Source organism: Triturus cristatus, chromosome 1_2, assembly GCF_964204655.1.
Source record: "Triturus cristatus chromosome 1_2, aTriCri1.1, whole genome shotgun sequence".
NCBI classification, from domain to species: domain Eukaryota; kingdom Metazoa; phylum Chordata; class Amphibia; order Caudata; family Salamandridae; genus Triturus; species Triturus cristatus.
In genome coordinates, this window is record NC_140580.1 from 27,871,057 (window position 1) to 27,897,113 (window position 26,057).

General features: G+C 47.7%; 1 protein-coding gene across 4 annotated transcripts in view; it reads right to left on the minus strand.

Moving 5' to 3' along the window:
* PPFIA4 (PPFI scaffold protein A4) overlaps positions 1 to 26,057 on the minus strand; it is a 3,163,248-nt gene that overhangs the window by 786,472 nt on the left and 2,350,719 nt on the right. For all 4 annotated transcript variants that reach the window (XM_085600211.1, XM_085600208.1, XM_085600219.1 and 1 more), the window contains one exon: positions 3,018 to 3,193. In XM_085600211.1, coding sequence (XP_085456337.1) covers positions 3,018 to 3,193 — 176 coding nt within the window. The remainder of the gene's footprint in view (positions 1 to 3,017; positions 3,194 to 26,057) is intronic.

The following is a 26,057-nucleotide window of genomic DNA, read 5'->3' on the forward strand; positions in this document are numbered from 1 at the left end:
TCCTGGATTGTTAGGCACGCTCAGCCCTGAATATAGTCCAACAGTATGTAAAAACAAGGTTCCTTAATGTTCATTTTCTCCTAGAAGCTGGATTTATATGCTGCATGTGTCATGTGTACACTGCATTCTCATGAATGTTTTAAGTACATTCATATTTAAAATGACTGCTACACGGTCAGTGGAACGAGGAGCGCAGCAGGGGCTGCAGCAGCCCCAGGCCTGGAGACAGATCAGAAAGGTAATGGGACACATTGAGGCCTTTCGATCAGTTGTCAGGAAACATTAGCTGTCTGTTCCAGTGCAGTGAAAGGCCAATGGCAATCAAGGCGAGCGCAGAGCACCATTGTCAACAAACCCTGCACATCTGCTTACCATGTCTATAAGTTTACAGTGTGTGGCTTCAAAGACATGACATTTGCATATACACGATTGTCACTCTTGCTGTCATTGGGTCGTATGGCGAATGAAAAAACGGCGCACATGAAAAGCACCAATGTAAAAAACAGCTTTTTTATAAAAATCCGAACATTAAAAATTCGGCTCTTCTCCATTTGAGTCTTTAATCGTGAAATGTTGCGGCAAGCTCTTTTGATGCATGGTGAGAACACAAACAAGCATTGGCATTGCTAATAGGTCTCGCTTTTGCGACCTTATAAGTAGTTATGCAGCACAATATCCTTGGTGCAACAACATCAACTGTTGCATGGCTAAACACTTATAAGGTACAAGGTTTAGCCATGTAACAGCTGATGTTGTTGCACCAAGGATATTGTGCTGCAAAACTAAATACTTATAAGGTCCCAAAAGCGAGACCTATTGGCTATGCCTATGCTTGTTGGGAGAGCTGTCACTACACACACCAAGGTCTTTAGCAACTCTTCCTCCTCAGCCGGTCACATGGGTTTCGTAAGGCATCACTACCCAAAATCTAATCATAAATTACATCACGCAAGCAACCCTTTTTTATCCTAGTCTACTAGCTGTAGATAGCAAAACTAACTGGAGCATATCACTTTCATAGCCAGCCTATTTTAATGAAATAATGCCACACTAAATTTACAGGCAGAATACAATTGTCTGGCTTTATATCACTGCTAAATCTTGATGTTTTACCACCTAGTCCCACAGATATTTAAGTATGACAAAATTATGACCCCCCCACTGACAGACAACCCACCTTCCACACAGTCCACTATTACTGCCATTAAAGGCACCAGCTATAGCTTGATATTCAAATAATTTTACATGCAGCCACTACCATTTATTTAATCGCAAATTCTCCTGTCATTTGTCTCACGGCACAATAAAGAACAAAAAGAAAAAGAAAATTACAGCAATTAGTGGCCATTTTATAACTCATTTATGATCTAAATTAAATGTCAGTCAGATCTTTCCCAAATACAGTTGAGACAAAGCCCTTTACTGTGGCAGTTTCCCTAGCACTGGCCCATCATTACCAACCTGCTATTTACCCTCAATGTTACCCATGTTTCACATTCTATCGGTCTTGAGAAAAGCACTGGCTATGAATCTGGAAAAAATAAAAGGCCACCTACTATCAATTTTGACATGAAGCATGCTCAGGCGAGGAGCATTTCACATAATGGTTGACAATAGGGTGACTGACAGTTCTGTGCATGTGCAACAGGCATGAAGGGGAGGGCTAGTGGCTAGTATGCCTGGGTAATTTAGCATGCTTACTCAACTAATATTAACTCGCTTGTATCAACTGTTGAGGTACACATCTAGAGGAGACAACTTAAAATGTATTTTATTATTTTTATGAATGTAAAAGAAGATTATGGAAATAAAATTACTGATGTGCTCTTAACTCCCAAAAGATGAAAGACTCCTGGGACCAACCTAGCGGGGTGAAAGTATGGAAGGCACCTAGAGACCAATTACGGGGAAGTCTTTTAGCTGGTAACTAGGAGATTAAACCGTTACTTTCTTTTGTATTCACTTGCTTTTCTGGTTACAGAAGATGTAGCCTTCATCGAGGGAATGAAAAAATGTTCATGGTGCACGAGGTGGAAGACAGACAAGCATTGGCCGCGCGGCCGTAAAATTAACGGCCGTTCTGCCGTGAAAGCGAAAGTAATCTCGATCAAAGCGAAAGTGATCGCGATCGCGAGGATGGGACACACTGTGTGGTAAGCACGCGAGTGGTGCGCGTGCAGCAGTGATTGCCGGCTACGCGTGTGCACGCTCACTTGAACACAAGCATTAGGCCAGCGAGGTCTGGGAGCACTTTGAAAAACCCGTATACAAAATGTCTTCCGGGCAGCGCATGCGCTGGCTCAGGCGAGACCTAAAAATGCACTTTGATTTACCCATCCACATTTGTTTTGAGCATGCATAGCCAACGCCAATCTTATTTATTATTTTTTTTACTTTTTTGGCCAATTGCTCACCTACGGATTCCGTACAACCAGGATTTTTTAGAACCCTTATCATGTTAGTGTGCTTGCACCCCAGCCAGCAGCCCTGGCCCATAGATTGTTCCTTCACCGCTGAAAGTGCATTAACCTTAAATAAATGTTTACAACTGCATTCAGCAGAAAGCGGTCACAGTGCACAATAGATCCACGAATTCAGACAACACTGTAATTTTGTTCCGAATGGGCTGCCAATGTGTGATAGTATTTATTTAAATGCACCGTAAAATAAAGGTGTAATACTTGTACCTATAGATTATCGCCATATTTACATGAACGTGACAAAAACATCGTTTGATTATATTGGACAATTGTGCGCGCTGCACTTTGACAGAAGGGGGTTTTCATCCACTGAACAGTTTGGTAGAATTCTGTCTACAAGCTGCAGGATAAAATGTATACTTTCAAGAAACATAAATGTATATTAATAATAACATGTATAATAATAAAGAACTTTGCATTTGTTACTGGTTATCCCTTTTTCAAATAAAATGAGTGGAACTGCAATAAAATGATCTGTAATTTTCTTAAATTGAGAAGCGAACATTCTACTTTGCGCACACGATTGCACTTGCTCACCGATGGAAGCTGTCGACCATCTTCAGGTGCACTCTGAGGTCCTTCTTGGTGAGATGGTCCAACATCCGTGCATCCACTAAACACTCCATGAAGTAACTGCGGTACTGTGGGAGGCCAAGGCTAGGAAGCCACTCATTCCCGATCCACTCATGGTTCATATCCCCGTAGGCCAATGTCTGAAAGGAAAAGGCATATTGAGCAACTAGAGGACATTGTATTCCCCTGACCACGCAAAAGCCCCCTTTAGACCTGGGCAAAGGTACGGTATCCAGCTGGGTCTAAACTCCGATTACTATACTGATGTCTGTATTAGCCAGGCAGATCCGCAGTGCTATATAGTGGAATGCAGAATAGGAAGCCAACTGTATCCTATGAACCATGAATGAAAAGCAGTGGCGAATCCCACAGATTCCCCAAGTGCCACAATACTTTTTCATGAACAATATTATCTTCCATGTGGTACTCAATGACCCTCCAGCAACAAATGTATCTCATGTTCCTAGTGCAGTTAAGGCAATCAAAGGATTCGCTATTGCTAGAGGATGGTCACCCCTTAGAAGAAGTGAGAAGCATATGTTGGGTTGGAATCCTCTGGCTCCTTAAATTGTATTACTTTATACCACTAGAGAGTGTTACCCTGGCATATTTAAACCCCGATTTTGTCTGCTAGATTGTTGTGTGGCCCGACGTATATCTCATCAAAGTCTAAGATCTACACCCAGGTAGATCGGAGTGATCTATACAGCTTTTAAGATATAGTCCTATTTTTTTCTTGAGCACAATCCCTACACAATAGACAAAGCACTCTGCTTACAAAAGCTGTGAGCCCACCCACAGCTTTTGTGAGTAGCCAGGTGAGTAGGACATGGGTCCGAAGATGAAGCAAGCCACGGGTGGTATCTGTGGGTGAGGACCCAAGAATCATATCCTAAAAGGTGTATAGATCACACCAATTTTCCCGAGTGTTGATCTTACACTTTGATGAGATATATGTTGGGCCGCACAACAATCTTGCGGACAAAATTGGGATATAAATATGCAAGGGTAGCCCTTTTCTAATGCTATAAAGAATTTCTAGAGGATGCCTGTGTATTGCAAGAAAAGGTAGCCGTTGGCACTGCAAGGTCAACATGTTTGGGTCTCACTACCACCCTATTGCAACATGCCCGTCCATGCCCTTGTATGTTAACTCATTCAGCAAGCACCACCACTAGATCCACACATGGCACCAGTTCAATGGGCTATAGCCAGAGGCTGCTCCCGGAGGTGACCCACTGGTGGGATTACTGCCTCCAGTTACGCTACATAATTAGCAGGATGGGGGCTGGTAATGGGATAATAGCAGAGGCAGCCATACTACACCAGAAGTCTAAATTGGGCTTAAGTGAAATATATTTTAAAAATCTACTTCTAATAAGGAAATAGAGGCATGAGGTACATTGTATTGTTGAACAAACCTGTATTTGGAGAGGATGATGGACAATATAGTGGATTAGCTGATATGAAAGTGGTGCTTACTGTTGTAAAATGAGGCAGCATCTGTGAGGCCTGCACAAATAACATGTCTACATATGTCCTTCACTGGGAACCAAACACCCAATTGTAGCGCCTGACTCTCAGAGGGTAGCGTTGCAGAGCAGTCTGAGGCTTACTCAAGGGAGGTGGTGTGGGCTAGTAATCGCCATTTGCAGGTGCACAAAAATAACACTCAATAATTGATTGTCCAGTCTGTACTTTGCTTTATAAAAGTAAGAGTACATTTATTAAACACACACACTACTCAATACTTTGCACCAATTTACAAATATACATAAGCTGTTGGAATTACTTTGTGACATTGCATAACATCTTCACCCCTCCCGCAGGGGGGGTGGGGTCTAGTACCACCACTCCCATGTATGCACATCAACTTGCCCCCAATGCAGATAGTTGAACATAACCTGGAGCGAGGGCCCTGCGCACTGGCACCATCCCAGTGGTGACCCACCCCATTACCTCAACAAGCATTAAAAAGGGGTAAACCTGCCTTGGTGACACATGACCCTGACTGAGCATCTCCTACTGACCATAAAGTATGCACCTCTATATCTTAGGGGCTAGCAGTCTGGGGTCTTCACCTAAGTGCAGCAGCAAGAATCCATGTTTTACGCACACTTTAGAATGACAGTACTCATCACCTTGGTTGATCATTTGAATGCATTGCAATTACAGCCCCTAAAGGCATCACAGATGAAATCACAGGATTACGCATATACAGCCAGACACCCTAGCACAGGGGCCTCCAACCTTTTCTGTAATAAAATCTACTTTTGTTCAATGAAAATCATCCGAAGCTACTAAAACTAGTGATGTAATGGTGACCATTCCTTCTAAGGTTGTCAACAGTGATAACATCAGTACACTAAGCAGGGTTGCCATCAGTAAAGTAAAAAAATATTATCAATTTGAAATGCCTCTATATGTATAATGAATAAAAGACATAGTTGCAATCTCCCTGGCACCAAGCTAATACTATGAGTAATACAGCAGTCTAACTCAAATATCAGCTTTTAATATATTTTGAAAATGTATCACTTTTTCTCCAAACATCAGCTTATGAGTTGTGACAATACACACATTTTTGTCTCGAATACATGCTTTTGCACTTTGGGTATTCATATTATAATTCAACCAATCAAAAGCTTCAGTAAAAATAGGCTGGGCTGCACCCAAGAGAGCTACTCACAGGCACCTGGAGAGCTACTGGTAGCTCACGAGCTACTCGTTGGAGATGCCTGCCCTAGCAGGACTGTCTGGCAACATAACCCCACTTGGCTTATGACATCTCCTTACACATGTGACTTTTAGTCCCTTCAAAAGAAGTACTCCTGGCAACTACACTTCTCCTGCAGTGCGCCTCTTCACCTTAAAAGGAATCACAGGTAAAAGCATGGGATTACATAAATACAGCCAGACCCCCTAGCAGGAAGGTACAGCAACATAAGTCCATTTACACAGGTACTTCACTTTACACATGTGACTTTCAGTCCACCTAAAAAGAAATAACCACTAGTAAATGCATTTCGGTGCAATTACACCACTTCACCTCCAGGGGATGCACTTCTCCACACATCCCCAACTCAGCCCTTCACTTCATGATGCACTTCTCCACACACCCTCAGCTGTAGAACAAAAGTTCCAGCCTAGGAGGTGTTTAAATGCTAGCTGAGCCCTTGAGGGGTAGTTTCCTTTAGGTCCCCCATGACACTGAGGGTGGGACTTTTCTTCGTGCTGGGGGGGGGGGGGGGGGGGGGAAGACTGCGCTTCACTAGCAGCTCCCCCCAGCACCTTTTCACAAGTGAGGGTGACCCCCCTTCTCTGGGGGCCACAAAGCACCAAAACTGCAGATTTCCAAAAGCCTGGCAAGGCACTATGGGGCGCTTCATGCTCCTCTTTACCAGCCCCAGCCACTGGGAACACTCACAAGCGAGTTGTCTTCACTGGCTCCCTGCGCCAGACTTTCGTCTGGCTCTCCTCCTTGGCCTCTCTTCTCCCTGCGCAGAGGCCACTGCTCCTGCACACCGGTCCTGGGCTCTTCTTCTGGTGCTGTTAGGGTCCTGGGGGCAGTCAGGGGGTCTCTCCTTCCAACTGCCCATTGCGCCTGGCTCCAGCACCTTCAGCATCAACAGACCACACCCCAGAGAGAGCTTCTCTTCCTGTGCAAGCACTATTTAAAAGTTGAGTAGGGGGCTGACAGGAAGTCTCTGTTGGTCCTATCAAACAGCAACACATCACGTCCCTGCCCCTGCTCCCTCCTGCTTGTCCAGCCTCTGGGTTTGTTCAAACATGGCGTCGTCCAGTGTCTCTGGCCACATGCTCCCCTTCCCCCAGTGCTGCCTTCACCTGGGTTCAGCTTGGTGCCTGGCACCCACCGACAGCGGTTGATGGATTGGCTTGTAGCTCCACCTATCTCCCTTCCTTGGAGGGAAGATCTTCACTCAGGGAAGAAAGGGCATTAATCTAACCTGCCAGGGCCAGACCCCAGCCAGAGACTCAGAAAAATATGACATTTCTGGACGGCCCAAAAGCAGCACAAATAAGACTTTGGACTCTGCAGAATACTTCTTTTCACCTCCAATACAATGGACTTTAGTGCGTGTCTGGAATCTGTAGGCCTTGTGGAAGTTAATCTAGCCATGGGCCCCACATCCCCACAGGGGAATAATGAAGTGAAAACACAGTATAACACACTGACTTTCCCTGGCATGTTTCTTTCCAGTGTATAAAGCCTATTCCATGTCATCACCCAATACTGCATAAGTCCTGCCACACCATTCACTTTGTAGCTGCTCCTGGACTGCGCACTCTAGGAATCTCCCCTGCGCAGCCCGTACATGTTTGCACATGCATGTACACATGTGTCTGCATGTAACCAGCCCGGTGTCCCTTACTCAAGCCAGGGGAACACCAGAACAAACCCCATGCAGTCTCTTACATCCTGAGTTCACTGTGGGTGAGTCCCAACTTCTGAGGCTCCCCCACAGTAAAAGCTCAACAATTAGGTGCTCAAAAAGCGAAAAATCCGGGCGGCCCATAGTGTCAGAACAACCTTCTAACACTTACTGTTTGTTAATGTGAATTAAAGGTACATGGAATGAGACTAGGTGATGATGACAATGGTGACTTAACCCCTATTGGAAGCAGCTTTTATTCAATGACTATGAGTTACTGTTGAGCTGGTCATGGAAGTCTCAGTTCTTAGATTTGTGACCTATGTGCTTTTCTAATTCAATCTCCAGTTCTGTGACACTCCTTGAGAGCGACACAATGTATGGTGTGACTTTTGATAGGTACCTTTTTAGGTCTCGCCTGCGTTGCAGTGCATGCGCTGCTTCGGCTTGTCGAGAACTATTGTCGTTGCTTTTGTGTCCGGCTTCTCTGGAAGCGGAGTTGGTGTCCGCCCTGTCGCCATTAGGCCTCGCCCACCCTGACTGCATATTTTGCGAGCCTTGCTCGGGATTTTCATGAAGAATTCTCGGCGTTTGTTGGTGTCCGCCCTGTTCATTAGGCCCCGCCCACCATGCTTGCGCTTTTCAGGAACCATTCTTGGTGTTTGTTATCTGCATGTTATGCTTCCTCGACACTACTTATTTAAGCCATTCTTTCAGTTTTCCTACATTTCAGGGACATGTTGGCTGCTTTAGTACATTTCAGCCGCTCTGCCCCCGTTACCTCTTCTCAGCGGTTGGCTCTTCACCCAGGGCAGGTCTCACCAGCCGGTGCACGATGCGCCCGCCTCAGCGTCTTCCGCCTCACTATCCTGCACCAGTGCGGTCTCTTGAGCAATGTGTATTGTGTCTGCTCCTCGCTCCAGCACCTCTAGATGGTGGCCCTCGACTGTGCGAGTGCTGGACCGTACTCCGTTCGGGCAGTCGACACGGTGTGCACAGCAGGATTCTTCAAAGGGGCTCGCTCCGTCGTCAGACACGCAACTCATGGCGCAAACACCAGATATCAGCCACAGCGCGGCCCGATGCAGAGTCTGTCGTGACACCACAATTAGCAGGTCTTACCGCTGGGCCTGTCGCAGCACTCAGATACAGCAGCATATATCGGCCATTTTCCCCGCAGAGCGGGACTACTGTTCTATTGTCTAGGGGACTTCTCCAGTGGTCAGTCTAGGCCTTCAGGGCAGCTTGACTTCCAGTTCGGTAGTAGGCGATTTCATGGTCTACAGACGCCATTTTGTGTGCCGGGTCCCGGGGATCTCAGCAACCAATAATAGACTTCCTGGGGCTGTTAGAGCCTCCGTTTTCAACCCTGCTGTTGGTTTGAGTATTCTGATCACGGAATCATAACTTTTTGTAAGGGTTGGATGCGACGGAGTGCCGTTCTGTGTGGAAGTGCGAGGGGTCAACGGAGCATCAGATTCAGGCGGCCATTTCGACCGCTGGCTCCTCCCCCCTGTTGGGCATGGTGGCAGGAAGCTGGAGACAGTGAAACTACAGGGCCCCGGTCAGCTCAGCCGCCATTCACTTGTCGCTTTCGGTATTCACATCCATCATGCAAATATGACCCTGTGCCCCCCCGGCCACGCAGGGCCACGCCGGATTGCAATGATCCTCCTAAATAAGAATAAAACAAATAAAAAAGTGCAAATTCGGGTCATTTTTAAAAAATATTTGCAATTAGCTGCGGGATGTCTCGGGGAGTTACCGCTCGCTACTGAGGTACGTGGTGAACTGCAGTCAGAAGTTTGAATCACGACTCACTTTTCCAAAGTTTGTAAACTGAGTGCCATCGCAATGGGCAGTACCAGCCCCTTTTATTTACAGCACTGAGAAATAGCAGAGATGTGGTATTTTTGCCCGAGAGCATCAAAGCGCTTTAGCCGAGCACCAGTTACATTACACAAAGTTATGTCACGGGGAGATGAAGTGATTTGCCCAGGATCACAGGATGTTGAGCCGAAACCGGTACTCGAACTTGGTTCCCCACTTCTAAAACCAGCAGGTCAATCAATCAATCATAGCATTTGTAAAGCACACTACCTACCCGTGAGGGTCTCAAGGCTCTAAGGGGGGTGGGGGGGGGGGAGTGCTGCTACTGTTTGAAGAGATAGGTCTTGAGGAGTCTTCTGAAGGTCAGTAGGTCTTGGGTCTGTCATAGGTGGATGGGGAGGGTGTTCCATGTCTTGGCGGTGAGGTGGGAGAATGATCTGCCGCCGGCGGTCACTCTTTGGATGCGGGGGACAGAGGCGAGTGCGCGGTCTGTGGAGCGGAGCCGGCAGGTGGGGGTGTAGAAGCTGAGTCGGGTGTTGAGGTACACTGGTCTGGTGTTGTGGAGTGCCTTGTGCGCGTGGGTGAGGAGCTTGAAGGTTATCCTCTTGTTGATCGGGAGCCAGTGCAGGTCTCTCAGGTGGGGTGTGATGTGGCTGCAGCGAGGGATGTCAAGGATCAGGCATGCGGAGGCATTCTGGATGCCTTGGAGCCGTTTCAGGAGTTTGGCTGAGGCTCCTGCGTAGAGGGTGTTTCCGTAGTCCAGTCTGCTGCTGACAAGGGCCTGGGTGACCATCCTTCTTGTTTCAGTGGGGATCCACTTGTAGATCCTGCGGAGCATGCAGAGGGTGTTGAAGCAGGAGGAAAAGACGGCGTTGACCTGCTTCGTCATGGAGAGTGTGGAGTCGAGGATGACCCCTAGGTTGCATGCGTGGTTGGTGGGCGTTGGGGCTGTTCCTAGTGCAGTCGGCCACCAGGAGTCATCCCAGGCCGAGGGGGTGGAACCGAGGATGAGGACCTCCGTCTGGTCCGAGTTCAGCTTCAGTCGGCTGTTCTTCATCCAATCGGCGATAGCCTTCATTCCTTCGTGGAGGTTGGTTTTGGTGGTGTGGGGGTCCTTTGGTGGAGGGAGAGGATCAGCTGGGTGTCATCGGCGTAGGAGATGATGTTGAGGTTGTGCAGTCAGGCGACGTGGGCGAGTGGTGCCATGTAGATGTTGAACAGCGTTGGGCTAAGGGATGAGCCCTGGGGTACGCCGCAGATGATTTCGGTGGTTTCAGAGCGGAAGGGGGGGGGGGAGGCAGACGCTCTGTGTTCTGCCAGAGAGGAAGGAGGTGGTCCAGTCCAGGGCCTTCTCTTGGATTCCGTTGTCGTGGAGACGTGTTCGTAGTGTGCGGTGGCAGACCGTGTTGAAGGCGGCTGACAGGTCCAGGAGGATGAGGGCTGCGGTTTCTCTGTTGTCTAGCAGGGTCCTGATGTCATCGGTGGCGGCGATGAGAGCAGTTTCAGTGCTGTAGTTGCTGCGGAACCCGGACTGGGAAGGGTCTAGGATGCTGTTCTCTTCGAGGAAGCTGGTCAGTTGTTTGTTGACGGCCTTCTCGATGACCTTCGCCGGGAATGGGAGCAGGGAGATGGGTCGGAAGTTTTTGAGGTCCTTGGGTTTCTTGAGTAAGGCGTTGATCTCTGCGTGCTTCCAGCTCTCCGGGAAGGTTGCTGTCTCGAAGGAGATGTTGATGGCTTTCCGGAGATGGGGTGCAATGGTGGTGCTGGCTTTGTTGAAGATGTGGTGTGGGCAAGGGTCTGACGGGGATCCGGAGTGGACAGTGCATATGATCTTGATGGTGTCATTGTCGTTGATGTTGGTCCAGGAGAACAGGGGGTTGGTGCGGGTGGTGGTCATGGGGGCGGGGGTCTCAGTGGTTGCCGAGGTGTTCGAGGCATTAAAGCGGTCATGGATGTCTGCGATCTTGCGGTGGAAGAAGGTGGCCAGTGAGTCGCATAGATCTTGCAAAGGTGGGATGGTGTTGGAGCTGGGGTTGGAGAGTTCCTTCACGATGTTTAAGAGCTCTTTGCTGTTGTGTGTGTTGTTGTCTAAGCGGACTTTGAAGTAGGCCCTTTGGCGGATCTGATGAGGTGGTGGTGGTGTCTGCGGGTGGCGTTCTTGTGGGTTGCGTAGCTTTCCGGTGTTCGTTCACGGATCCAGCTCTTCTCCAGCTATCGGCGGGTTTGCTTGGAGGCCAGGAGGTCTTCGGTGAACCAGCTGGCTTTCTTGCTGGAGTGGCTGTTGGAGGGCTTCTTGAGCAGGACGAGGGTGTTGGCGCAGTTGTTGATCCACTGTCTGAGGTGCGAGCAGCAGGGTCGGTCGGGTCTGCGGGTGGACTCCGGGCGAGGGTGGTGGATAGCTGGTCTTTGATGATTTTGCTCCAGCAGCGGCGCTGCATCTGTTTGGTGCGGTGGTGCATGGTGGGTTTCCGGAAAGTAAAGTGGATGTAGTGGTGGTCGGTCCAGTGGAGCTCGATGGTGTGGTTGAAGTAGACATGGGAGCTTGCAGAGAAGATGGGGTCAAACGTGTGGCCGGCGAAGTGGGTGGGTGTGACGAGTTGTCTGAGTCCGAGGTTGGCGAGGTTGTCGATCAGGGTGGTTGAGTTGGTGTCGTTGTTCTCGAGGTGGAAGTTCAGGTCCCCGAGTAGGATGTAGTCCGTGGAGGCGAGGGCGTGTGTGCTGATGAAGTCGGCGATGGAGTCGATGAACTGTGTTCAGGGTCCGGGGGGCCTGTAGACGAGGGTTCCTCTGAGGGTGGTTTTGGGGTCAGTGTGGATCTGGAAGTGCAGGTGTTCGGCGGTGCTGAGGGTGTCGTCGGTGTTTGTAGAGACTTTGAGAGTGTTCCTGTGGACGATGGCGATTCCTCCTCCTACTCCATTGGTGCGGTCTTTGCGGGTGATCTTATAGCCTTGCGGGATGGCAATGGCGATGTCGGGAGCCGAGGAGGGGTTCAGCCAGGTCTCCGTCAGGAAGGTGACGTCTGGGGTGTTGGAGTCGAGTAGGTCCCAGAGTTCAACGGCGTGTTTGCGTGCTGAGTGGGTGTTGAGGAGGATGCATCTGAGGTGGTTGGGTTCTTTGGTAGGTGGGTTGGTGGGCCGGATGCTGGTGAAGCTGTAGTTCCGGCAGGAGAAGGGTCCTTGGGTGCGCTTCGGGGTGGCCAGGCAGCAGGTGCGGGATCGTCTGGTGTTGAGTGCATGGAGGGTGCTGGCATCGTAGCGGAGTTGGGTGTTGTGGCGTAGGCGGGGGCCAGGGGTTCTGGTGCTGAGAAGAGAAAGGTGCGTTACAACAAGACAAGACAGGGGAGGAGAAAAAGAGGCAAGTTACAACAAGGGGGTAGAAATTACAACCAAACAAAAACAATCAGGCAGACACTGCAGTGCAGAAGAGTTAACACCAGTACAGACCGAGGCAGTACAGCGGTGTGGGGAGTGACCTGCCTGCGAGCTCCGTCTGTCTGTCTCTTAGGCCACATCTGCTCAGTATTTACTTGAAACTCTAAATTAATAAAAATGTCATTCTAAGATGCTTGGCACGCCTCACAGGTCGGTTAACATCAGGGAGACTGTGCAGGCCTGCCAAGCCTATCTGGGGCCCACAAACATCCTCCTTCTGGAGGACACGACATGGCCACGCCCCATTCGGTAAATGCATTTCTCACACAAAGTACACACTGTCCTCACATGTGATCCTCTGCATTAGAAGCCACAGTTCATGTGACACTTCTCATTCCGTTGGCTGCATGCCCTCAGACAAGAATCCGCCCCCAATCTACACTCCCTGCTTCACGCTTTCAAGTGCAGATTTTCATTTTTCCGGGAATCCCAATGCTTACTGGAGTGTCCCCGGAAAACTAGGGTGAACTCCCTTTACGTTTCTGCCAAGCCATGTCCTCAAATCCAGGCCGGTGAGCATCATGCACACGGCAGTGACCTTGCATTGTGAAAATGCACGTCACGGTTTCTCTCAAATATTTGTGACCTATGCAAAAACCCTCTCCTTTATCGTTGTTTTGTCGTTTTTTTTGTTGCAGTTTTCTATAGCGTGAACTCGACCCGAAGGTATTAGAGCGCTTTGCACGAGCAACAGTTACGTTACACAAGGACACATTCATTTTGTTAGGCACAGGGAGATTAAGTCATTTGCCAAGAATCACAGGATGTTGAGTGTCAATGCTGAGACTCTAACCTCGTTTCCCAGTTCCAAAGTGAGCTGCTCTGGCTGTTACGCCCGCTTCCTTTTTGTGAGGTGTTTCCTACCCATTTCGACCCTGGATAGGGATTTACTCCTGCTTCAGGCGGATGAACTCTCCATCACCAGGTTCCAAAATCAGCACCTCTGGCCGTTACGCCACAAACCAGCCCCCCCATCCCCCTTACCTCCCGTCTTTCATATCTGTTACCTCTTCTCCCCTACCTTGCTATTGTCTCTGCCTCTCTCCCCCACATGCTTTCTGTCTTTTATTTGCCCCTCTACCTTTTCCTCTTTTCAACCTCCTCTCCGTCACCCTCAGCATATTTCTGCATCTCTTTTTCATGCCTTTCTCTGCCCCATCTTATCTTAGTCTTTTCCCTCTTTCACCACCTTTTCTTCCTCTCTTTCAGCTGGCTGACCCTTGCTTTCCCCTTCTCTCACTGTTCACTCTCACTGTTCCAACACTCTGTCTGTCCATCTCTGTTTATATCCTTCGTTCCTCCTTTCTCACCATCATTTCTCACTCAGTTTCACTTTAGTAGTGCAACAGTCTGTAAACTCCAATTCTATGTCCACTAGCACAGTGCTGCTTCTGGCACGATCATTCAAGGTCAGCTGGCACATTCTGCTTGGGGAGTGTAGGTTTGCTAGTTTTTTCACCGTTAAATACGTCCAGCTATATGTGAATGTTTGCTCAATACTCCAATGTGTAATACAACTACAGAACATAAACCCATTTTGGCTTGTAATTCTGTCAGCGGTCTATTTTATAATCGTGAAGCCTCCTTAGAATGGTATGTAAAAATGATCTTTTGTCCTGAATTTTGACCCTTTGGCCTGAATTTTTATTATCAATGTCCAGAATTTGCCCTCTTGCCAGGTGGTCACCTTAGTCCCTAGGGGATAGGACTCTGGGGTAGTTTGCTTAGATCACGACTCCCAAGGACAGCCGACAGGATGTATGAGTGACAGGCCATGGAGAACAAGTGGGCGTGCACGAGAGGTCATCAGTGAAGGGTAACAAAACAGGGGTTGTCAGGGCACTGGCGAGTCCTGTTCCAAGTCTTTCAAAGTGACTGGCTTTACTCCAGGGTAAAACTGTACTTATCCTGCAGAGGGAGATCCCACTACAGGTCAAAAAGCCCCTGATTCAGTGTCTGCACCCACCCCATAAACAGAACAGAATGTGTGGTTGTAAAGCGCACGTTCACTGTCTTGGCTCTGAATAATAGATGTTTATTGTCACCCAACTCAATGATACTCATTTTATCAACCTCGGTAGAGTGAAAGGCTGAGCAAACCCACCGGGATTTGAACCTGTGACCATGAGGGCAAGCACCAGCCCCTACCATGGGCACATTAGTCCACTAAGCCCCCTTCCCGGCAAAACAAGTATTTGCAACGCAATAGGTCTCGCATTTTCATAACTTTGACCCATTGGTATTGTAAATGACAATGGCTTTTATTATTGCAGGTTTTTTAAACACAGAAATAAAAGGAATTGTCATTTACAATGTAAAAAGCCAAAATCTCGCAAATGCGAGACCTATTGCATTGCAAATGCTTGTTAACTCTGGATTCTCTTCTTCAGAAGGATTCTTGTCACATCTGTTTCCGAGAGCTTACTGAAGGCTGTCCACAGGGAGAGGAAGATTGTGCACAGAGCACCACACTCAGCGCCTGCTGACAATTTCCCAAGAGTGGTCACATAGAGGAGTGTTCTATGATCAGCAGAAGGCATTAATTGGGAAATCCAACGGCACAGCAATGGATCCCTGCACCAGGCAAAGGATGTCATACTTGGTTTTCTTCAGTGCATGTCATGTAAACACCATTTAGATAAGAATCTTCCTGTGATGTCAATTCTATTGCAAACATATATTGATGAGGCAAACGTTAATAGAAGATGTGGCACAACACATTTGTTCTTTACTTTTCATCTCATTGATCCTCCTCTGTCTGTTTTACACCTTGCAGCTGGATTCCCTTGTGGATCTTCTTGTGGATGAAATAGCTTGGCTCTTGTCTCTCCCCCGATGCCAGGAAGAGTTTAGCACCTGCCTTATCTGTTAATGCATTATTCCCACCTTAATTCCAAGGACCTAATGCACGCCAATATCAGACCTTTTAACACCAACCCCATCCTTCTGCATGGAGCAGAACCTTAGCGGACAAAAGTGACCACCACCACCAACACACAGACCTTCATCAACACCTGTCTGAAGAAAATCCTCCAAATCCACTAGACAAACAGCATCAGCAACACTGGCCTGTGGCAGCAGACTTTCCAACTTCCTATTCATGAAGAAATCATGAAAAAATGCTGGAGCTGGAGAGGTCACACCCTCTGCAAGCCTGCATAAAACACCACCAGGCAAGCTCTGACCTGGTACCCTCAAGGGAAGAGGAAAAGAGGAAGGCCAAGAAACACCTGGCGCCATGGCCTAGAGGCTGACTGCAAGGAGATGGGTTACCTGCATTCAGATTGAAAGATAACCCCAGGACAGAGATGGGTGGAGAGTCCTGGCTGATACCCCAAGAGGGGTAACAGGCATATGTAAGTAAGTATATTAGGGCCTCACTTTCGTGTAGTTTAACTTCTATTCTATAGCATATGTGAAGGTGGGTTTTGAAGGAAGAGTGGTCAGTTTAAAAAAGCCTGGCATAGGATGTAATTGTACTTTGCATGTATAAATGTGTATATTGTTGGTAGTTATTTGTCTGCCACATAGAGGACACATTGAGAAACAAAGAAAAACACAGGACACACTAAATTCTAGATTGCATTACATTATATTCAGTTGCCATAGACTGAGGATTTAGTTGAAACACAAAGATAATTTTTTAGGGTGTATGACAAAGGTGGAATTTTTATCAACAAAAATGGTCATAAAAAGTGAATCACTCACGAATTACTGAGGCGTCTTTCTCTAAGTAATCGGAACTTTTGATATACCACAGTACAGCAAGAACACCTGTCTTGGGCATTGGACACCTTTTCAGGGTTTTCGAGCAACTGAAAACCACTGAAATGCTAAGAGTTTGAAAACCCTGAGGAATAATGCTCTACAATATTCTATATTCTATACTCTGTATTCCTCCCAATAACATGCACAGGTTAAAAAAAAAATCAATAAAGACTGTCATGAGATATTTCCCCTGAGAGCATATTACCTATGTTTTTTTTACAGTTTTTTTTTTTTTTACTGTTCTATTCTACTGCCTCTTGGAATAGAAACAGAAGCCACAATTTTCTTTCAAGTGCTAATAATGCAATGTACAAAACATTTTCTGCTTATTCTGCACAGAAACATATCGAACAATATTCAACCACATGAAATAGATTTATACTATACTGTTATCAAGCTATAAGCATGTTTAGGAAGCATGTCATCCCTATGTCTATTATATTGTGCAGTACGATTTTTCTACATTTTGCATTTAGTTGACTATGCACAGATAGTTGCATTCCGCTGGCACAATTTAGTGTCATTTTGCATTACGCTTGTTACACAAATTCCCCGAGATTATGTTGTCATGTCATGTCGCGTAATTACGCAGCAGTCCTGGTAAAAAAAATGAGCACAAGTGCATGGGGAAATCACAAACGACATAACGCGAGTGGCTATTGTCCATAGTGCTTGTGTTTTTTCGACTTTTGAGGTCAACATGAGTCTTGTCATCTAGAATGGACAACAGAACCTATTCCGCACAAAAATGTAGCTCTACATTAAGCCTGGGCAAAGCACTACGCTACGCTCACTTAGTTTGCGAAGTTTGTGCTACTTCGCACTACGCGAATTGCACACGGCACAGTGCAAACACGCGTAGCGTAGTACAGCGGTCATTTTTTGCTTACTCATGGTCCTCAACGTCAAGTTGGCGACCACGAGCAAGCAAAATGACATCCCGGCGTGACTTTTTCCTCGTTCGCGATCAGTAACATCAAGTTACCGATCGCGGAAAATAAACCTCCCGGCGAGCTTCTCAACGCAGGGAGGTCAGGTTTCTCATTGCGAGTGGTCGCGTATGCTCACGACCGCTCGCAATGAGAAACTACCAGTCCGCGTTGAGAAAGCTGCCGCTCGAGTATAAACCTACTCGAGCGGCAAAAAATGACCGCTTGCACTGTGCAAGATACAGTTTCCACTGATTGCACAGTGCGAACAAGCATCCGGCACTGTATCAGTGCGAACAGCATCTTGCACAGTGCACAGTGCACTATGCAGTTTGCAAAGCTACGCGTAGCTTGCGTAGTGCGAAGTGCACTTCTCGTAGCGCTACTTCGCAAACTACACCCAGGGTTACTCTACATGCAAGTCTTGCATTTCGCTTAATTACACGTAATTTTTCATTTTTCATAATTACTCAAAAGCAAATCAGGCGAATTTCGCACACTGCTACTGTTGATGCATTTGTGAGCCACCTATACCGTAGGAAAGAAAGTAGAGAGAAAGGCTCTGCAAGTGCTAATGCTCTCTCAGCTCCCCCTCTTTGATACCATTATGGAATGGCCAGTGATCTGAGGCAAGCACAGCAGTGCGAGTATCTGGTGCCCGGTCTTAGTATGCATTGTTGCACAACCACACTGGGTTCCTTTGGCGCAGACTGGAACCGAGCACCTGGCTATACAAAAAAAGGCTTCTCCTGCACTTTCCGAGTGCATGCACCGAGTGCAGCGGTAACAGACAGTGTGACGATTTATTTAACATGTTGTTTTAGGGTTTACCGCAGGCAAACCTAGTCAATCTTTGGAGGAGGCAGAGCCCCTCTGGTGGCAGGGAGTGTGGTCTTTGCGCCCCTTCTGATGCGATATCTGAGGGAGTTCCTGGAATCCTCTGTGCCTCCTCCTTAAGTGTGCCTTTAGGAGGGAGGCACAGACAGTATGCCACGTCTTCAGTTACACATAGATAGTGTCCCCACAAGAACCTCTTTGTTTTGGGAATCTCAGCTGCAACATTGCACAGGTGAATGGGAAAAGGCATGTCCTCATTTAAAAGGGACCACACCCCCATACAAATGCCCTATTGCTTACCGGTAATCTTCAATACTCCTGGTCCCGTTGTCCTCGTCCCATTCCTTCCTTATGGAGATGACCATCTCCCTGACAGCAAAAAGAACAGAGGAATGCTGGGACCCCTAACCCCCCCCCCTCCCACTGGGAGTTCTTACACAGCATTCCGGTTGTACTATCAAGTCACCAACAGGAAGGGCGACTGTCCTGGAGGGAGGGGCATAAGGAATGGGACGAGGACAACAGGAGCAGGAGTAATGAAGATTAACGGTAAGTAATAGAGCATTACCCACAGGTACCTCCAGTCCTCGTCCCATTCCTTACTTATGGAGCATACCAAAGCCAGAAACCCGGCCTTCTGAACCCCCAAAAGAACACCCAGGACACCACACCAAAAAGCAGTATCCCAAGGGAATCAAACGGCAGAACCACAGGAAAACACAGGCAGGAGCATACAGCCTGCAATGCTCTCAACCAAACAGGGCTGCACCCCCCAGAAGAAGCAGGACACGACCAAGGCGAACCTAAAGAGCAGCCAACCCATGGAGCTGCCACCCAGAAGGCAGCCAACCCACACCGGGAACACCCTGAATCAACAATGGAGGAAGAGCACCTCCCAAGGAAGCACCAGAGACTGCCCCCAACTGAAGGACAGTGAGGAGGCCACAAATGGAAGAAGACCCAAGGCGACCAGAAACACCAGAAAGCCGGGTCAGGCCAACAGGTACACAACCAAGGACCGGAAGAACCAGCACACCGGAAGCAGAAGGCACCAGCGGCACCAAGGAGGCACCCAACCACAGATAAGAAGGGCAAGCAGGACACACTGCCCCACCAAAGCCAACCCCCAAAACCTCCAAGCTGAAGGGAGCCAGCCACTAAGGCGACAAGGCAAAGAAACAAAACCAAAACCGGAAAGGAGGCCAACCACAGAGATCACAAGCCCAAAGGCGAAGCCCCAGAGGGGCTGAAGCAACCACTCCACCAGGAACAACCAGCACATGGAGGACCAAAACAGCCACACCACTTACAGGGCCTGAAAAGCCCGGAAAGGTGCCTACCGGGCCAGAAGGCAGCCATGCTCAGCACCACCAAGCAGCCCCACAGACCCTGCAGCAGCGCCAACAGAGAGCGCACCCAAGCATACAATGGAAAGAACGCCCAACAAAGCCAAAAAGACCCACAATGAACCGCAAAAGAGAGTCAAGAGCAAGCAAGTAAAGACCCAAAAAGCCCAGCCCCAACCAGGAACGAAGGGAGACAGGGCTAACAACAGGACCAACCTCCACACCACCGGGAAGTCCGACAGCAGACCTGGCCCCTAAAAAAAAGGACAGGGCCAAGGCACAGACCCCAGAGGACCAACCAAGGGCAGGGCCACACAAACCAACCCAGGAAGGGAGGAAGCACGGACCAAGAGCTAGGCCCCCTGCTACCTGACAGACTCGTCCACCAGGGAGCCCAGAGGGCACTGCCACTGAAAACCCTGCGCAGCGGACCAGGCCCCAGGGCAAGAATGTCCAGCACCAACCACCAGTGTCGACACAGGAAAACTGTCAAATCACCCATACCGGGAGAAGGAGCCGGAGCCGGGGTACAGGGACAGGACAACTGGCCAAGACTGAGGAACCAATAAAGAAAGCAGGGGACACCACGACGGAAACCCGGAACCCCAACCAACAAAAGCCACGGCCAGACGGAAGCAGGCCCGACTAACACCAAAACCCTAGCCACCCGAATACCAACCAGAAGGACCAGGCAGCCAGAAACACAGACCCCACCTGGAGAAGAAACAGTAGGGGGAGCACAGGAGGCCAGAACTCCATGAAGTACAACTCCTCACCAAGAACGAGGCCAACAACAGGACCCTGCACAAGGAAAACCAAGGGGTAGACACCAGTAGACCCCGGACCAGACCAGGGCACAAGATCAGGACGAGGCAAACCCTCAAGGCCACTGAGGCAAGGAGAACCCAAAGACCAACAAGCCAAACAGGAAAGACCCCACCCCAAACAACACACACCAAAGACAATACCCACAACCACAAACCCGGGGGTTGACCGAAGGCGAAAAAGACGGGGCTAGAGAAGATAAAGCCACCGGCCACCGTAGAGGAACCGAGGAAACTGGGACGGAGGAAACCCCCAACCAAACATCCAGGTGACCAACGGAAGGAGCAAGGGCCGACTCAGCTTCTGAGAACGTTGCGTTTTGAGGCTCGTGGCACTTCATTAAACACTGGGTGTGCAGTCCTTGTTTGCAGTGATGGTGCGGACCTGTACCGTTTGCCCATTACACTAAAATGCTATGTGCCCAGCTCTAATCTTCCAAGATTGCCCAAGTGGTGAACAAAGCACAACACTAAAAGATGGTATGAGTGGTTTAAACTACCCCTCTGCTTTGTTTTGTATTGTGTAAACCCCTACTGAAGCATGCAGTTTAAGATTGAACCCCGTTGTGGTGTTCCTTGAACCACTCGTTGGCTCCGCCTCAGGGAACGGAGTAACAGCGCACCACTTACTGGGTGGTGCACTCTCAATACAAACTTCCCTAGAGCCTCTTTGAGTGTGTGCCCCCTTCTATAAAATAATACAGACAATTGTGCAAAGTCATTCCCTCAATTTCGTAAAGTCATGCATCAAGGTAAATGAGGTGTCGCTTCATCATATTTTGGGCTCAAAACACACAAGTCCAAAATGTACATTGCAAATATGGCTATGCAAGCAACTATAGTGACTTCTAAAATGCAAGTGCCCAAAAGCACAAAAAGCTGCAACAAACATCCTCAGTGCTCTCTGAGCGCTTCTCTAGTACAGCCGGGGTGGCCTTTGCTCATATAGTGGTCCAGGCAAAATTAGATTTGCTGTTTTATGCTTTTTGCCAGAATGAGTAATTATTGCTCCTGCTGTCTGAAACTGTTGTATGTTGTACCCATTATGTTTGCATAGCTACAGGGTACCCTCATGAGGCAATCTATGTGCTTTATACGTATCATTCTTTGATTAATTTATGGAGTACACTATTCATTGCTGCTATTGTAGTTGTAACCATTACCTTTCTCAGAATATCTCTAGTAGTGGATGTTGTCTAGCGAGCCAGGGTGAGAAACAGGTCAGTGTTGAGTCATGGAAGGTATGTGCACTGCCATCACCACTGCTCCTAACCTGGTCACCCCCCTTCCTTCTGCTGATGAGCTCAGTGGGGGAGGGGGTCTGTGTTCACAGGTCAGTCAGGTCCTAACTGATTAGGTCTTGCCTGCGACAGTGCATGTGCTCTCGCTTGAGAGGCGTATTGTGTGCAAGAAGCAGCCCACCCACTGCTTACCATTAGTTTGCTAAATTGTCACTCTACTTTAAATTCACCCCGAGAGCTATGTGCTCCCACACTTTCAACTCTCGGCCTTTAACCTTTTCCCGGAGAAGCGCACATATTATGAATCAATCAATCAAAAGCACGCTACTCACCCGTGAGGGTCTCAAGGTGCTGGGGGGGCTGCTGCTACTGCTCGAACATCCAGGTCTTGAGTAGCCTCCTGAAGGTAAGTAGGTCTTCGGTCTGCCGTAGGAGGATGGGGAGGGTGTTCCAGGACTTGGCGGCGAGGTAGGAGAATGATCTGCCTCCGGAGTTGTGAATGCACACAGATTGGAACACTGACATGATTCTGAAAAGGTCTTAGTTAATTCTAAGAAAGTCTAGTCGCAGCACAGTCCGCATTATCTCAAATACGGTGGCAGACAAAGCAGGCAATTGGGCCGCGTAGATGCGGATCGCAATAAAGTGAGCACAACAAGGCGGTGTAAGGCTACTGTCAGCTAGTGCACTATTCCATCAGTGCCCAAGGTCACACAGAGGAGGGAGGGAGAGCGTGTGCTCGCAGAGGATGACCGCACAGGTTGCAGAAAGTCCCATATTAAGACGTTCTCAGGTAAGGATTTCAGAGCTGAAAAGAGACCATGGGAATACTTGCCCGCGAGTGAGCTGGGGCTCTGAGGTCTCTTCAGTTATTATCAATTATTTCAAAATCGAGCTTTTCTGCTATTATTTAAAGGCATGCAACTTTGTGACTATACAGCAATAAAGCAGATATTCCAAACAGCCCAAAAAGCACTTTTTAAATCCAGTGGCTTTGACTCTTGGGAAGCAGATCGACTTCGCTCCCTGGCTATCTTTTGTAGCACATTCCCGCTACGGAAACTCTCCATGGGGGCCGTCTGTCTCAGGAGAAGCTTCCATCAGGCATGACTCGACTGGGAGCCGCTTCTGACCTCACAGGGGCAGACAATGGATCACCGGCTGGTTGCACATTACAGCTCCCACTCCACGGTGCAATTCTAACTTCCACAGTAGCAACGCAGGCAGCATTTGTTACTCAGGCCAGAGGCAAGCCATTTATGGACAGGGGTTACGACGACCCCTATACGGTGCAGTCTACACTGACGTGAGTGGTAGAGAGCAGTAGCATGTTGAGTGGAGCACGAGAACGTCATGTTACAGCACAGAAAAACCTGACCAATAACTGTCTGGCTTCAAATTAAAGCCACACAGTGTTTGGTCAAATAATGAAAGTACTGCCCCCATGCTGATAATGGAATAGAGGCCTACCACCTGGCACCCACACCCAATCAAGATGCTGCTCTCATGTTGTTTATGTTTGTAAGCATGAAAGCAGCACCAGGATTGGTAGGAGCAGGCAAAGCAAATACTCCAAAGCAGACCGTGGGCTTGTGGCTATAATCCCCCGCAACTCCCTAATATTGCACAAGTTAGAGAAACCACAGTAAAACACCAGTCCAGCCTGACATGCGCACTTCCCTTCTAGTCCTTAGAGACCTTCCTGGTGTCAATCAAGCCCTACTCCACCCTCAAACAGTAAGTTACACGACCTGCATTGCAATTAAGAGAGACAGCAAAACAAATATTTTAACGTTACAGTTTGTGGGGGCTCATGGGGCGAAGGGTCAATGCCCTTTTGCCCTAACAAAGGAACCAACCCTGTTTACCGCTGCTGAAAGGAGTAAAGTCCCTTCTAAAATGTGCTGTGCATCCAAACTCCTTATTTGCCCTATTTAATTTCCCTATAAGTCTATTGTCAATGGTGTCTTAAATGCACCTATGGTATGGAACGTTAAAAAAGTAATTTGTGCACTGCAATGTGTATATACACCATCTCCAAACATGGCAAAAACCTGTATCTGATAGGAGCACCACTGTGCTCTGGCTGTGTTACAGTTTAAATGCACTGTAGTGCGACATGGCAGGGAAACATGCCTTTGCCATGTAGTAAAGCCTGATTGTATATATCCATAAGTCACCAAGTGTGTCTTTTAACCCCAAAGAGCAGGGTGATAATAGTTAAAAACAGGGCACACTGTTGGGCAGGTGAGTGTCGAAGGTAATTGAAGACAGTCCTGGCTGATGGCACCTGCATCGCGCCATCTTGAAAGAGGGGCTTCTGGATAATTTTACATTAAGGCAAGAAGGAAGTGCTGCAGAAGGAGGTGGAGACTGAGAGAAAATTGTTAGGGTTGGGTAGTAGAATTTCTCCAGTCACTGGTTTAGTGCCCAGGATAAATTTGGAACCTCCATCACCCCTTCCTTAGAACATTCCTGGAGCTGGGAAGATTCCCTCTAAAGAAGAAGGCCGTGTTTAAAAGAAGAATTTGCCTCATTCCTCTGCTGGACGGGGGACTCACACAAGGACCCCTGAATCCTTCTGGCACCCAGGGACTGGAACTGCTTTTAAAGCGTCAAATGGTTGGCCTCCTGTTTTCCTGCTTTAAGGACACAAACAGCAGAAGTTCTCCTGACTCTAGGAGGGCCCAGCTGACTAAAGAGGATTAGACCCTGCACAAGGCCTGTCTCGAGAAAGACCTGCTGTCCAGAAACCTCCCCTGAGGATCTAGGTGCTACAGGACTCACCAGAAGACGTTTTTCCAGCAGCTCGAGACTAGAGGACTGATTTAGAGTTTAGCGGACAGGTTACTCCATTCCAAAAGTGCTTGATATCCCGTTCGCCGCATTACAAGTGCCACTGGATATCATGCACATATAATATGGCAGACAGGATATCCATCACGTTTTTGACTGAGTATCCTGTCTGGCAAACTTCAAATGTAAAACCTCTGACCTGCACAACCCATTTGGCAGGCACTGTGTGGTACCTGCCACACGGTGCAGGGATTAACAAAAACTCCCATTTCTCTTTGGGAGCTTGTGCTGCTGCCGGTTTACGGCTGCATCACAAGCTCTCATAGAGAAATGGGAGTATGCGACCGCACCATGTGCGATCGCATTGTAAGAGCCGTGTCGGGACCACAACGGTGTCCGCCCTACATCGTGATTAGGCCCTTAGTCTTAAATATCAATCCTAAAACTGGTCCTAGACCTAATCCCAAAGGTTTCCCTAATCCCAGTCCTAACCATAACCTTAAGGGTAACTCCAAACTTTTACATAATCTTAGTTTTAAATCAAACCCTAAACTATTTCGCTAGTTCTAGTCTTTAACTATTCCTGGACCCTCATCCTTCACTTAACATTTACCCTAATTCTCTAACATTAGTCAGTTTATTGTTCTCAAAGTAGTGGTATTGTATTTGTAGACTTATTCTATGTGATGATATTTTATATTGAGTGAAAGAATTCCCATGTCAGTTCTCCCTGTTTATTCTAACCATGACTTTCATTCATGGAGCACGGGGACTGAAGGTAGCCTTGGGATGTGACGAAGCTCATATCTCATGAATTATTCGTTGGCAGCCTTAAGCCAGTGCTTGCTGTGTTCATAGTCTCACACACTCTGATCAATACAGGATGGGGATCTGGTGTGAAGCATGCACAGAATACTGTCATCTGAATTTTAGAAGACACTTCAGATTGTCTTATTGGTACAGAATCCTTGTTGACTGAGGACTCTGTAGTGATGTTTGTGCCCACCATTATGCCAGGCTACTCTATAAATAGTGGAAATTGCTCTAGGGTATGGAAGGAACTGTGGCCGGGCCACCTGAAATATGTGATCCCTCGACCGCCTTATTTTCCATGCAATTATATATTTGCTGGATTTGCTACTCAATTCATCATCCTTTTTCATTTACAGATTTCATGAAAAATGTTTCTAGCTCCAGTGAATCAAAAATGACTGAGAGTGCTACCTATAGAATGAAATGCAGGTCCTGACACTGCATAATTAACTTTCTTTACATTTACATTGTTGTTAGGATTTTACATAGATAGTGTTGTTATGGAATATGGGAAAATGTTTTTTTCCACAGCAGGAAATACAAACAATATACATTTGAAGGTCTTTCAAACAGAGTAAACTAAAAGCCATTATTTGTCATGTAAATATATATATTTTTACGTTTGATCGCAATTCGTGTGTACATCACGTAGTGTCTGCTGTATTATTACCACACAAGGGGTGTGCAATTTTTACACCAACTGCTTTGTGACTGGGTATGCGATTTACAGTGCAACATATCTATTATTACGCTGCATCGAAAACTGGACATTTCCAGAGGTAACAAAATGACAAC